Genomic DNA, 13,125 nt, shown 5'->3' with positions numbered 1-13,125 from the left:
TCCCGGCCCTCGATCCTTTAACTCCTCCTCCTCCCGGCCCTCACTCCTTTAACTCCTCCTCCTCCCGGCCCTCGCTCCTTTATTTCCTCCTCCTTTATCTCCTCCTCCCGGCCCTCAATCCTTTAACTCCTCCTCCTCCCGGCCCTTGCTCCTTTAACTCCTCCTCCTGGCCCTCGCTCCTTTAACTCCTCCTCCTCCTCCCGGCCCTCAATCCTTTAACTCCTCCTCCTTTAACTCCTCCTCCTCCTCCTCCTCCTCCAGGCCCTCGCTCTTTTAACTCCTCTTCCCGGCCCTCGCTCTTTTAACTCCTCCTCCGGGCCCTCGATCCTTTAACTCCTCCTCTTTTAACTCCTCCTCCTGGCCCTCGCTCCTTTAACTCCTCCTCCTCCTCCCGGCCCTCAATCCTTTAACTCCTCCTCCTTTAACTCCTCCTCCTCCTCCTCCTCCTCCAGGCCCTCGCTCTTTTAACTCCTCTTCCCGGCCCTCGATCCTTTAACTCCTCCTCTTTTAACTCCTCCTCCCGGCCCTCGCTCCTTTAACTCCTCCTTCTAACAAGACATTTCTGATTCTTACAAACAGTCCCTTTAATGTTTGTTTTGTCGTTGACATATGACCAGTAAATAGTGTATGGATCAATAATCTAGTAATATCCACAGGCCTAACAAATGTGATGACACAAACTGTTGAGGCAGGAATAAACTTTAGTTGCCCTTTCCAGCAGAGCGACACCAGGGGCATTATGGGAAATGTAGTTTTTCTGACGAAGTGCCATTTGGCTCTCTAAACCGCCCCCCCCCCCCCAAACTGTTTTAAATATGTTATTTCTTCCAGTATATGAACTAAGAAGTAATTTTCCAGTATTAGAGTAATAAATACCACTTTAAATATCCGGTATAGCACTGGTAAAATAGTAATAGTATTAGGACTGTAGTTTTTTTTCCTCACTTGTGCCTGCAGCAGATACTAAAAGAAATAAACAATAAAAGATATAATGTTTTCACAGCAGAAATTAATTTGTGAGTGTCACTGCTGTGATTCTGTGAAATGGGGGAAGAACAGAGCTAATCCAGTTTCTGGCTAAATGACAGCAAAGGAATCAGAGCTGGTGAACAAGATGAGTCACATCTGGAGGGAAGAAGAAAAAAGAAAAAGGTGGGAGAGGAGAAAAGTGGGATTGTTGGTGAGGGTGAGTCTCAGTCCTCAGAGGTTTCACCATTAGCACCAGGAATGAGACTGACCAGCATCACCAGCTTCTTTCTCTGGTAAGTAAACTACATTTCTGACCTTATAAATGAGCTTTAATTTGTGCTGCATGACTGATAACTTAACCTACACAGGGACACACCTCCTTCATTTATCTCTGTCTTCTACAGTGCATGCTCGCTAAGATAATGCATGTATAAATCTATTGTATAGGCCTATTATTAAATATGTTTCATACATTTGTTTTGTGTTATTTATGCGACCCTGTTGTATTTGTTGTATAAAAGAACTTTTTGTCCTGATGCTACACTGAAAAAAATATCTATCTTTAAAAAAACGTGTTCATTTAACTTTAATAATAAGAGGTGGAAAATCTGTAAATGCATGATGCAGTACACAGTTTTTTCTTTTATTTTCTGGAATTTTTATTTATTTGTTGTGTTTTTTTTCTATATACGATAGTAGGACTTTAGTGAAGTGATTTACCTCATTTTCAAACATTTCTTTACTAGAAAATCCCCCCATTTAACTTAATTGCAAATCAATGAAAAAGTTACAGATCTTTTCTCTTGCGAGTACATTGTAGTCCTGGAAAAGTTAACTGCTTTTTCCCAGGTTAGGAATTTTTTACAGTGTGATGACTTAAGGGGTCTGGTTTGGACCCACAACCCCCAACCCCCAACCCCCAACCACACACACACACAGTTACATGCAGACTTTTAGGAGCTTCTGAAGCCGGTTACTTCATAATCAAACAGTTTCCATGTAGCCTAATTCCTTAATGATGTCTTGAAGAAGCCATTGAAGGAAAAATAACTTCTCTATACTGATATTTAGTGTCATTTATTTGACAAATTCTCAAAAAATAAAAGAATTCAAGTGGCATAAAAATCATGTGAGAGTTTAAATCTGGTGGTAGGATCATGCAGGAACATTGAGTATAAATGCATTGAGAATTGGAGAATATACGCTCAGTATATATTGTAATTTGGAGAGACTTTCTTGAGTGGGTTTTGTCGAATGCAGGTCAGAGTCAGCGCTAGGCGGTTGAGTATCTGAAGCTAATCCGGTCCAGATGTTCTGGGCTGTTCTAAACAGTGACAAACAAACCAGAAACAAATGCATGACACAGAAGGCATGTCCTGTCCTAGATCAGTTAGTGTGCAGGTTTCTGAGGGAGTGCTGAAACATGAAAATCAGACGGGAGCGACTACTGTAGGCGTAAAACTGATGAGCAACTTAAAGCTGCAGTAGGCAGATAGAAGCAAATACGGTTAAAAAATATATATATATTATTATAAAATATATCCTGACATTAGTGCATGAGACACGTAATCTGTGTCCGACCGTTTGTGACCTGGCAACCATGTTGAGATAGTTGAGGAAATACGAAGCACCGCCCATCAGCCGGAGCAAACTTTCTCATTTTACAGCTAAACCGTGCACTACGAGATGATTCTGAGAACATCTGAGGAGAGAAATAGACATTACAGTAACAGAATATTGATTCATATTTGATCAGCGCTGCCTAGTTTGACCGTTTGATTGGAGTTGGCGAGTAATTGACGGCTGTCTCCGTTATGAACAGCCAATAGGAACGCTCTCTCTCTGAAATGACCTGTGATTGGTCAAAGTCTCCCGTCACGGACTAGATGTTCTAAAGCCTGAAAACAGAGCCATGAGGAGCAGAAGTCTAGTTATCGCTCAGAACACTTGAATTACAATATGCTGAAAGGTTATTATGGAATTTTTGCTCAATGATGCCAAAAACATTCTGCCTACTGCAGCTTTAAAGTGTGCCGTTTCCTGCTGATGTCCCATGAAACCCAATGATTGATTCTGAGAAGAGGCAGGACAGATGTTTGTTTGGTAATTCATTGTGTAAGCATTTCTATTCTTTATATAAAAGTTCAAAACGCTGGAAGGCAAACAGATTCCTCGATGAAGCCCTGGCTGGCACCAGGAAGGAAGGAAGTGGTGGAAGGTTTTTTGACAATATGGAGCCACATGTGTCGTCCAGTATCTCCTGGCTCTGGGCCTCAGTGAGTTCACTGCGAGTCGGGCCACACTGGCAGTTTGCTGATTTCTCTTTGTGCTGCGTTTCAATGTGACCATAGTTTTTTGGGGCGAACCAACCAGCCCCTCCTCAACAAGTCTTAATCAAATCCATCCCTACGACGGCCCTGGTGGGTTTCTTCAGTCTTAACACAAATCTTGAGTTTGACAGAAACGTGATCACAATGTTCTACACGAACAAAAGAAAGCTTTTCTTTGCATTCTCTTTAATGCATCGTACACTATAAAACTACTTTGACTGTATAGCAAGCAAACAATCATTGCAGAGGAATGCTATGTCACAGTACTTCCATTGATTGAGAGAAACATTTTGGATTGGGAGGAACTTCCTTTGATGGAGATCGATTGACGATAGCAGGTCAGCAGTAGATCTCCTATAGAAGTGGTGTACATCATCTGAAAGCTTTTCCAATTCCTGTCCTTTGCATGTGTGCAAAAACACGATGTCTGACATCTTAATAAATATCACTTTTATCTGTGTTGCCAGTTTTCATTGTTAGAACGGCCAAATCCTTCAATACATCATTATTAAGGCCAAGGATTATTTCATCTTTCAACCCCTCTTGAGTCTCTCTCTCTCTCTCTGCTGTAGTCTCTCTCTCTCTCTCTGCTGTAGTCTCTCTCTCTCTCTCTGTGTGTGTGTGTTTGTTTGCAGATGTCGCTGGAAGCAAACATGAAATATGGCTCTCCTGAGAAAAAGTAAGTCAAAAAATAATGTGTAACACAAATGTAATACGGCTGATTTATGGTCTCAGGTTGTACAAATTTACACCATATTGACTATAGTGTCAGCTTTTCTTTGTGCAAAGGCCAGTAAAGGAATCCCCACATTTCTCTCCAGGAATCCAGTTTCCAAGCACGTGCACCAAATGTGTGTGTGTGTGTGTGTGTGTGTGTGTGTGTGTTTGTGCTGGGGGAGGGTGTGATGAGGTAACCAGATGACTGAGGCTGTAAGGAGTTAAATTTCACGATTCCATCCAGTGTGTGAACAGCAGTTTGGACTGAATGCAAAATACTTTACAATTTGCTTCCAAAAATGAAACTGGACTTTACAAACAATGACGCATGCTTTACATGTGTGTGTGTGTGTGTGTGTGTGTGTGTGTAGATGTCATAATAGAAAAAACTGTAACAACTGCTGCTGTTTTCAATTTAATACCTTGCAGATTTGGGTTTCATGTTTTAATTTTTCCTCAAGACATTGAGAAAATCATACCATCTGTGGAAACTGTCACTGAAACAACAACCCAAACATTTATGCTCAGCCCAGTCGCACAGCAGCTCGTGAAATAGTCACGAAATTGAATGTATTGATTCATGCTCATAGACACGAATTTCACATTTTGTTCTTGTGATGGTCAGCACGAAATCAATTTGTATGTAATCCACGTACTTGTGAACCAGGAAGTATAGAGAGCAGCGAACGCTGCGTAGGAAGGAGGTCAGGGTGGACGGGTGGGTCAAAAAACACCCAGGAGACCGGTGTTCATGTCCCATAAAACCACAAGTCAAAGTTCATTTATTTGTTACGTAACTTCTGTACTTAAGTTACGGCAGTTCCGGAGTTATTTCAACCCAAACCACGATCTTTTTCTAAGCCTAACTAAGTAGTTTTGTTGCCTAAACCTAACCTGTACAACATGTGTCGTCACGTTGCTGGACATTCGTCCGAAAACGCATGAAAAATACGTTGTTGAAAGTCGTGTCTATGTTCACGAATCAAATGGATTAAATTTTGTGACTATTTCACGATCCGCCATGAGACTGTGTTGCTTTGCTAGAATTTTTTTTAAAACACATTAAAACTGGATGCTCAGCAGGGTAAGAATCATCATAAAGAATATCTCTCTGTAATGTAGGCTATAAAGTGTGCAGTCCTTGATCTGGGTCAGTAAATCCTGAATATTTTAGTGTAAAACTGCTGCTCAAGTAGCATGCTGTGCAGAAATACTAATAAAAGTGGCTGGTAACTGGTTGCAGATGGGTGTGATGCTCCTCTCTGTCCGTCTGTCTGACAGCAGCTGTGAGTTTGAGAAGATTCAGTCTTGTGTCTATTCATTAAGGATGGTCAAACTTAAGTTAAATTTAAGTATTGACAGCACCTTTCTAAAAGCTCTGTGGATGTGTTAATTTAAGAAATATTCGTCTACGTAAAAATGTTATCAGTGAGACCTTTAAGCATTGGGAGGTGTATTCTTTGGAAAACAAACAGTACTTCTTGTGAAACTCTAACAGCACCTACTGACAGTTACAGTCTGATTGGATATATGAGCGTGTAAAACACTGACTAACTGATTCCTGCCTCTCACAGTTAACCGGATCCTCCTGGTGCTGCTGGTGCTGATGGCGTGTCTCTTCCTGCACAGCACACTGCTCAGACCTTCCACTCGGCACAAACACTCAGGTACACCCGAGACACTAAGAGACACCAGATCAGGGGTCTCCAACATGAAGCTACCGGTAGTTCGCTACCCGTTTCTGAGTGGCTCGCTAAAGGTTCAAAGAATATGTACATACGTACATTTGATAACACAAAGTCACTTTGTAAACCTGTATAAATTCATATTGAATCATATTCCCAGACTTCCCGCCTCCTTTGGACACAAACTGATTATTTGCCGATCGGCTGTCACTTAAACGAGTTACCGCTGCTTTCAGGTTTTGTTATATCAGTGACGCGGAAACTTTTCATGGAGCTTTCTGGCTGGAAGCGGTCTACGATCAGAGAAGGTAAAGGAGCTGAAAACAACGCTTGAAAGGCGAGAGTCACTGTTTACCAAACTGACGAAGAAGGCCAACGCAGCAACAGAGGCTTCATTTGGTGGCTCGCATCCTAACGAAGCACAAAAAGCCTTTCGCCTATGGCGGGAATGCAATAGAGGCGATGACTGCGGTGGCTAAAACGTTATTAAAGGACAATAAAAGTGAGACAGAACTGATGTCTGCTATTGCCGATGTACAACTTGGTGCTATGAGTAGCTCTCAGAGGAAAAAAGGTTGGAGACCCCTGCACTAGAGCATCAAATGTGTGGATTAATCCGCCGCTGAAAATAGTCCCCCAACAAATGCACTTAAAAAAATTCCATGCATGTTTTTTAACCTCTCTCAGATCACCAGAAGAGTCTCGGAGGCGCGGCACGAGTTCCCTCGGTGAGAGTGTCCGATGCGGATGATGTCATCCCCGTCATCATATGTGCGTCGGAGGAGCGTTTGGGTGCAACCATGGCAACCATCAACAGCGTCCACAGCAACACAGATGCCAGCGTGTTCTTCTATATCGTCACTCTGCGTGATGCTGTGAAACTGACCAGGTTCGTGCTCTTATACTGTAAATGTACCGAGCCAGTGGCATCCCAGTATTACTGCGTATCCTGATGACTTTCATGCTTATATACCTCATCTTACTTTCTTTGTATCTTCCCAGACAGTACATAGTGAAGACTAAACTGAAAGGCATCAAATATAAGATACTGGAGTTTAACCCCATGGTCCTAAAAGGAAAGGTGAAGCCAGATTCCTCTCGTCCCGATCTGCTGCATCCGGTGAGTTCTGGGATCAATACATACCTCTACACGTGCAGAGATGAAGCTCCAAAGCGTGCTATCTAAAGTGTACAATCTAAATGTAGAGTTTCGAAGAGGTGTGAATAACTTCGCTTTTGTTTTGCAGCTCAACTTTGTGCGCTTTTACCTACCTCTGCTTGACATCAACCACAAGAGGGTGATATACTTAGACGATGATGTCATCGTGCAGGGTATGTATGTGAGCATGGTAGGAAGTAATCTATGTGAAAATTAACACCCGATTTGGCTTTTATCAGGCCATTAAATAGGCGTTATCAGTCGCTATAAGCACCATAGATGTGGGTCAATAGGGGCCTACTACACCTACTACGTTGTAAAAGTGAAAGTAAAACACATTCTAACATTTCATGTCACCTTTTGAACACAAAGAAAAAGGCTTCTTTAGGTTTAGGCAACAAAACTACAACTTCTTTGCTTCGCTGTTTGTTCTTTTATACCTCCTTTCAGTGATCTACCATGTGAATATATGATAAAACCTACTAGTAGGTGTAGTAGGGCACTACTGACCCACATCTATGAGGCTTATAGCGACTGATAACACCTATTTATGATAGCCTGACGGCAGTCTAATCGGCTGAAATTAAAGGGTTTTATTGATTAACCCCGAAAGCACTCACCGACTTATTTTGTGTTGTAATTGGATTTGTTCGATTTCATTATAAATAAACCGCATTAACGCAATCTATCTTTCAGAGGTTGCTCGGTTTTAAAGCTAGAGTGAAGATACTGGTATCATATGAAACTATAAAAACTGATGAATCCATCGGTACCAACCATGTCATACTAGGTTGTTGTGAAGGAGGTTAAATAATAATAATAGTTTATCCAACAGTATTGCACAAATGTAATGAGAAGAAGGAATGAGATAAATAGATAAATAAATACAAATTAATAAAATAAAAATAAAGAACTCTTTCAATAAAATTAATAAAATAAATAAAATTAAAGAAATTAGCTAGGTGACATTAAAAAAGCTACACGATATACACTACAACACCTCGCACTTCATAAATGTTTGTGAAAGGGAAGTCCAGTAGTGTAACTCCAGCCATGATGTGTAAACTGTATGTACTATATATAATATAAGCATATAGTTCTAGGTAAGAATAATTAGTACAATATACATAATAATATAAGTATATAATGTTATAATATATGTACAGCATATGTAATATTAACATGTACAAAGTACATATAACAGAAATCAAAGAGAATGCTATGATATAGCATATAACACAATACAAATATTGTGTAATATAGTATTGTTATTATAGTGATACAATTAAGATAATGCAATATAAATAAAATAAATAAATAATATTTATCAAATGAATAATATTTATTAAAAAAAATAAATGTATTATGCAGCGTTAGTGGAGGTCTGAGTTTAATGAATAAAAACAAATCTTAATAGTTTTATGATTGCAATTGACAATTTCTCACATATCAATAAAGTTCTTCATCAAGTTTTTGAAATTGTTTTTTGTATTAATGAAGTCTTTGTGCAGTGAGACTTTTGTGTTGAAAAAGATGAAATAAACAATATAGATATATTTCATGCAGAGGGCCATAATGCTGTAAAAGGTATAGAGTATATGCTGTAACAGGTATAGAGTATTTACTGTATATGTTGTACCACTTACAGGCGACATCAAGGATCTGTTTAATATCAAGCTGGAGCCGGGTCACGCTGCCGCTTTCTCCACTGACTGCGACTTACCCTCCACGCACGAGATGGTGCGCAGCATCGGCATGCAGGTGGATTTTTATGTCTTTTATCATTATGCATCATAATCACTTTGTGTATTAACCTGCCAGTGTGGAGGGAGCAATACAATGGCTGAAAATCAAACCTGGAACCAGTGTCAGTAAATAGAAGTGGGCAGCACATATGCATGCATCATTTAACTTTTGATGTGCATCCATGTAAATGTATAATTAATGCCATTTGTTGTAAACTCACGACTACGCACACTTTGGACCATTAAAGAAATTGATACTGAATGTTATATTCTGTTGAAAAGACACTTTGGTTATTGAAATATGGCGTCCTCTCCTCTGAGCTCATCCCCTAGACAACCTACATGGGCTTCCTGGACTACAGGAAAGAGAAAGTTAAAGACCTGGGCATCAACCCCGGAGACTGCTCCTTCAACCCGGGAGTGTTTGTGGCAGATGTCAGAGAATGGAAGAAACAGAAGATCACCAAACAGCTGGAGAAATGGATGGAGGAGAATTTCAGGTATATACACACAGTGACCTGGCAACCCTCACGTTGCATTTTTGACACATATCCAGCTCCATACATGAAATTTGAACACTGATTGGCTGGGAGAATTTATCTTGTAATAAAAATAAGAGCCTGTGTTTTGCAATGAAAATGTATTATGCCTCCTTCGCCTGGGTCTCTGGTTCGATGATGCAAGGTTACAAGATTCCAATAATAATACATAACAAGGAGGAAAGCTGACATATATTCTAGTGATATATATATATATATATATATATATATATATATATATACCCTGCCCCCCTGCTTTTTAAACACATGCTTCCCTGTGGTCGTTTCATCCAACAACATCATGTCTCAACAGCTACGCTGACGATACATGATTATACATTTTAGTTCATCCAAAAATCTCAAGTGGCTTATGCTCCCTGACTCTGCTATTAAATAAGATATGATTCATAATTACTAATTAACTAACTAAACAAAGATTCAAGTGGTTTTACTTTGACGTTAAAGCTAAAAGAGGTGGACATATTCTCACTAATGCTGCATTCACGTGGAATCCGGCAGATGGTAGACGGCAGACGGACAACACCTTCTGGAAGGCACAGAGAAAAAACAACTGTCCGACGAAGTAGAGTGCTGCAGGGATGGCGTATTTAGGAAGTTAGCATCGCACTGGTTCCCTCGTCAAAAAGCCGATGGGATTGTTCCTTTGGGTTTTGGATTATTGCAGAAAATAATCTCTGTGGCAAACACACGTTTATGATACTTACACGTTTTGTTCAAACATTGGGAAAGACACGTCTGTAACTCAGAGGATACATTTTTTTTAGGTGAATCAACTTCCCAGTGTGAACTCTAATAGTCCTTATTTAAATCATTAGGTCCTAAAAGTGGTAAAACGCACTAATAGCTGAATCCACAGCTGTCCCTTCCTCCGTTCATGTGAATGAGACCCAGACCGAGGCTGGAGCGCAAGCTGTGACAGCGGCGTGAAGTTGGGACCGCCGTGGCCGAGTCATGTGACCGAGCACGGACGCTACCGCGCATGTTCCATGTGCCCAAAGATCCGGGTACTTTTCCAGACGAAAGTCGAACCATTTAAGCTTCATGTTCCATTGAGACACTTTCATAGGAATGACCGTGGCCCGCCTCCAACGCTGGATCCGGTTCTCTTTATACATCCACGGCTAAAATGCAAACTCATTTCCAGGTTTTAGGACTCATTCCAGCAGCACTCTATGGCAGGATGGCAAAACTAAACACGCATGATGATATGCTACTATGGTGATGGAATTAAATATATTAAATGAAATAATTTTGTGTCTATTATTTTTATTATTGTTATTATTATTATTATAATGCACATAGCCATTACATGCAGCTTTCTCTTAATATTCTATTGCAAACTTAAACCTGTTTCTCCGGTGTGAGGGAGCTGCGTAACATCTGGGTGTAAATCGGACGGCAAAAAGTTAGAATATTTTAATGATGGCCGGCGATGCCATCTACCGTTACCGGCCTTCTCTGCTGGCCTTACCTAACTTTTGCCATCCTAAAATTCCTGATTCCATGTGTGTGAATGCAGCATACGTGTGAGGAAGAACAATGAAAAGAGTGCATGCGTTCTTCTAATTGATTTCACAGTCACATGTATTAGTGGGCTGTACTGCAGATGTTGTGGATATCCACTTGCCCTCAGGTTCTGTGTGCCGACATGATTACATCCACACCCAAAAGAAAATATGAGTATGCTCCCACATTCCAACCTAGCCTTTCCTTAGCACCGGTTTATATCTTAACATGTACCAGTTCATTTATTGTAATATTATATTATTTGTTATTGTTTGTTAGCATCTGCCTGATCAGAACCTTCTTCTTCCTCTCCACCATGCAGGCAGAACATATACAGCAGTGCCATGGCCGGAGGCGTGGCGACTCCCCCCATGCTAATAGTGTTTCATGACAAGTACACAACACTGGACCCACTGTGGCACGTCAGACACATGGGTAAGCTCATCACTCCCGGTCACGTACAGAAGAATTTCAGTGTTCATTCCTAAATGAATAGACATCTTTATTGTCCACTTGCGTGAAAATTTGTTTTTGGCTTCACAGACATACATACACTTAAAAGCTTTCTTTTGTCATAGGTTAAGTTTCATGAGATTAGGTGGTAAAAAAATAGAAAAAAATAAATAAATAATAATAATAATAATAATATTATCAATAATAATAATAAATAAATAAAAATAAAACAATAATAATAATAATAAAATAAGTAATAATAAAAAATACAATGCCTAATTACTGTGGTAATTGGAAGCTCATTTAGCATGTAAAGAACAACAAGACACACTTTTTGTTATTAAAGGTCCCTTTTTGTAAAAAGTGAGATTTTCATGTCTTTTATATTACAAAGCAGGTTTAAGTGCTTTATATAAATTCTGTGAAACGATCAAAACGCTCAATATACGGAGGAATAAACACAGCCTGTATTCAGAAATTGTGCGTTTGAAACAAGACGTCAGAATTTCTGTCCTTTTGTGATGTCACAAATATACAATATGTATAGATCATCACACGGTTTTAAACATAAACATTCTAAATGTGTCCCAGTTTATTTCCTGTTGCAGTGGATGTAAATGACATCAGCTGATAGGAAGTAAACATGGACCCAAACTGTTTCCTAGCAACCTAATTCCGTTGAAATGCACTAAAACGGAGCGTTTCAGACAGAGAGTGAATACAGGTATATTCAGTCAGACAGTATGAGGGGAAAAAAAGTTGTTTTTTTAACATTACAGCATGTAAACATGTTCTAGTAGAAACACAAAATACAAGTATGAACCTGAAAATGAGCATGATATGGGACCTTAAAGTTATTAAAGCATTTTAACAGAGCTTATCACAAATCAACCGACCATGGGGACAGGATACAGAGGAGGAGGAGCAGTGGGAAACTAATGATAATACATCATAAACAAGATTAAAGTTGGGGTAGGCAGGTTGGAGCAAATATGATCAAAAAAAAAAAAGTTATATTTATAAAATGTATCACTATATCCTGACAGTAGTACATGAGACAGGTAATGCCTACTGCAGATTTAATGGAAATAAAATAGTAATTAACATATTAAAATACATAAGTGACTAATAATAGATAAAACTGACATTAATAATGGCGAGTGATGTGAAGTGGAATCATTAACTCTGCAGCAGACGTAGAGAAACCATTTCTAAAAGCTTTCTCCTCTGTGTCCAGGCTGGAGTCCAGATGCCCGCTATTCAGAGAGCTTCCTGCAGGAGGCGCACCTGCTGCACTGGAACGGTCCGTTTAAACCGTGGAATTATCCCGCCGTTCACTTGGATCTGTGGGAGAGGTGGTTCGTCCCAGACCCCTCCAGAAGGTTCTCCTTGGTACGACCTGAGAGTGACAGCTGAGGTTCTGTGGAACATACCGCGTCTGAGCCGCAGGTTCAGGATGTATACTTGAACGATGGCGGAAGGTGTGATAAGAAATGTACAGCGAATGAATGCAAAGCTGTGAAATGTTCTTCAATATGAAACGTCGGTCGAACATTGTATGAGAAACAGCGTTGGCAGAGTGGGTGCTCGATGTATGTAACCTACGTACGCTAAATACACGAAATGTGACTAATCTGTCGTCTAATGCAAGTGACAGATACCTGTACAAAATATTAGAATATCTCTAAGAATGTGTTCATAAACTCATAACAGTGACAAGATTTTGTTGAGCTAACTATGCTAATTAACCTGAAATACATTTTCAGAACTCACACAGTCACAGTCTCATTTTTTACTGGTACTTTCATGCTTCAAATATGGCATTGACCTTGAATAGTTAAGGTTAGACATTGACCTTAAATAGTTGAGGTTAGACATTGACCTTGAATAGTTAAGGTTAGGCATTAACCTTGAATAGTTGAGGTTAGACAATGACCTTGAATAGTTGAGGTTAGACAATGACCTTGAATAGTTGAGGTTAGACAATGACCTTGAATAGTT

At 39.9% G+C, this 13,125-nt stretch overlaps 1 protein-coding gene across 1 annotated transcript; it reads left to right on the top strand.

Annotated features, from left to right (window-relative positions):
* The first annotated feature begins 1,052 nt into the window (after positions 1-1,052).
* On the top strand, positions 1,053-12,971 carry glt8d2 (glycosyltransferase 8 domain containing 2). The gene is made up of 10 exons (XM_037760782.1): positions 1,053-1,262; positions 3,935-3,978; positions 5,591-5,683; positions 6,389-6,590; positions 6,704-6,821; positions 6,949-7,033; positions 8,509-8,621; positions 8,939-9,105; positions 10,994-11,106; positions 12,362-12,971. Exons 2-10 carry the CDS (start codon positions 3,960-3,962, stop codon positions 12,538-12,540), a joined length of 1,089 nt encoding a protein of 362 aa, XP_037616710.1. The 5' UTR covers positions 1,053-1,262; positions 3,935-3,959; the 3' UTR covers positions 12,541-12,971.
* Positions 12,972-13,125: the final 154 nt, after the last annotated feature.

The sequence above is a fragment of the Sebastes umbrosus genome, chromosome 23, assembly GCF_015220745.1.
Source record: "Sebastes umbrosus isolate fSebUmb1 chromosome 23, fSebUmb1.pri, whole genome shotgun sequence".
Taxonomy (NCBI): Eukaryota; Metazoa; Chordata; class Actinopteri; order Perciformes; family Sebastidae; genus Sebastes; species Sebastes umbrosus.
The sequence above is the reverse complement of the archived record's forward strand: the minus strand, read 5'-3'. Positions and strand labels throughout refer to the sequence as shown.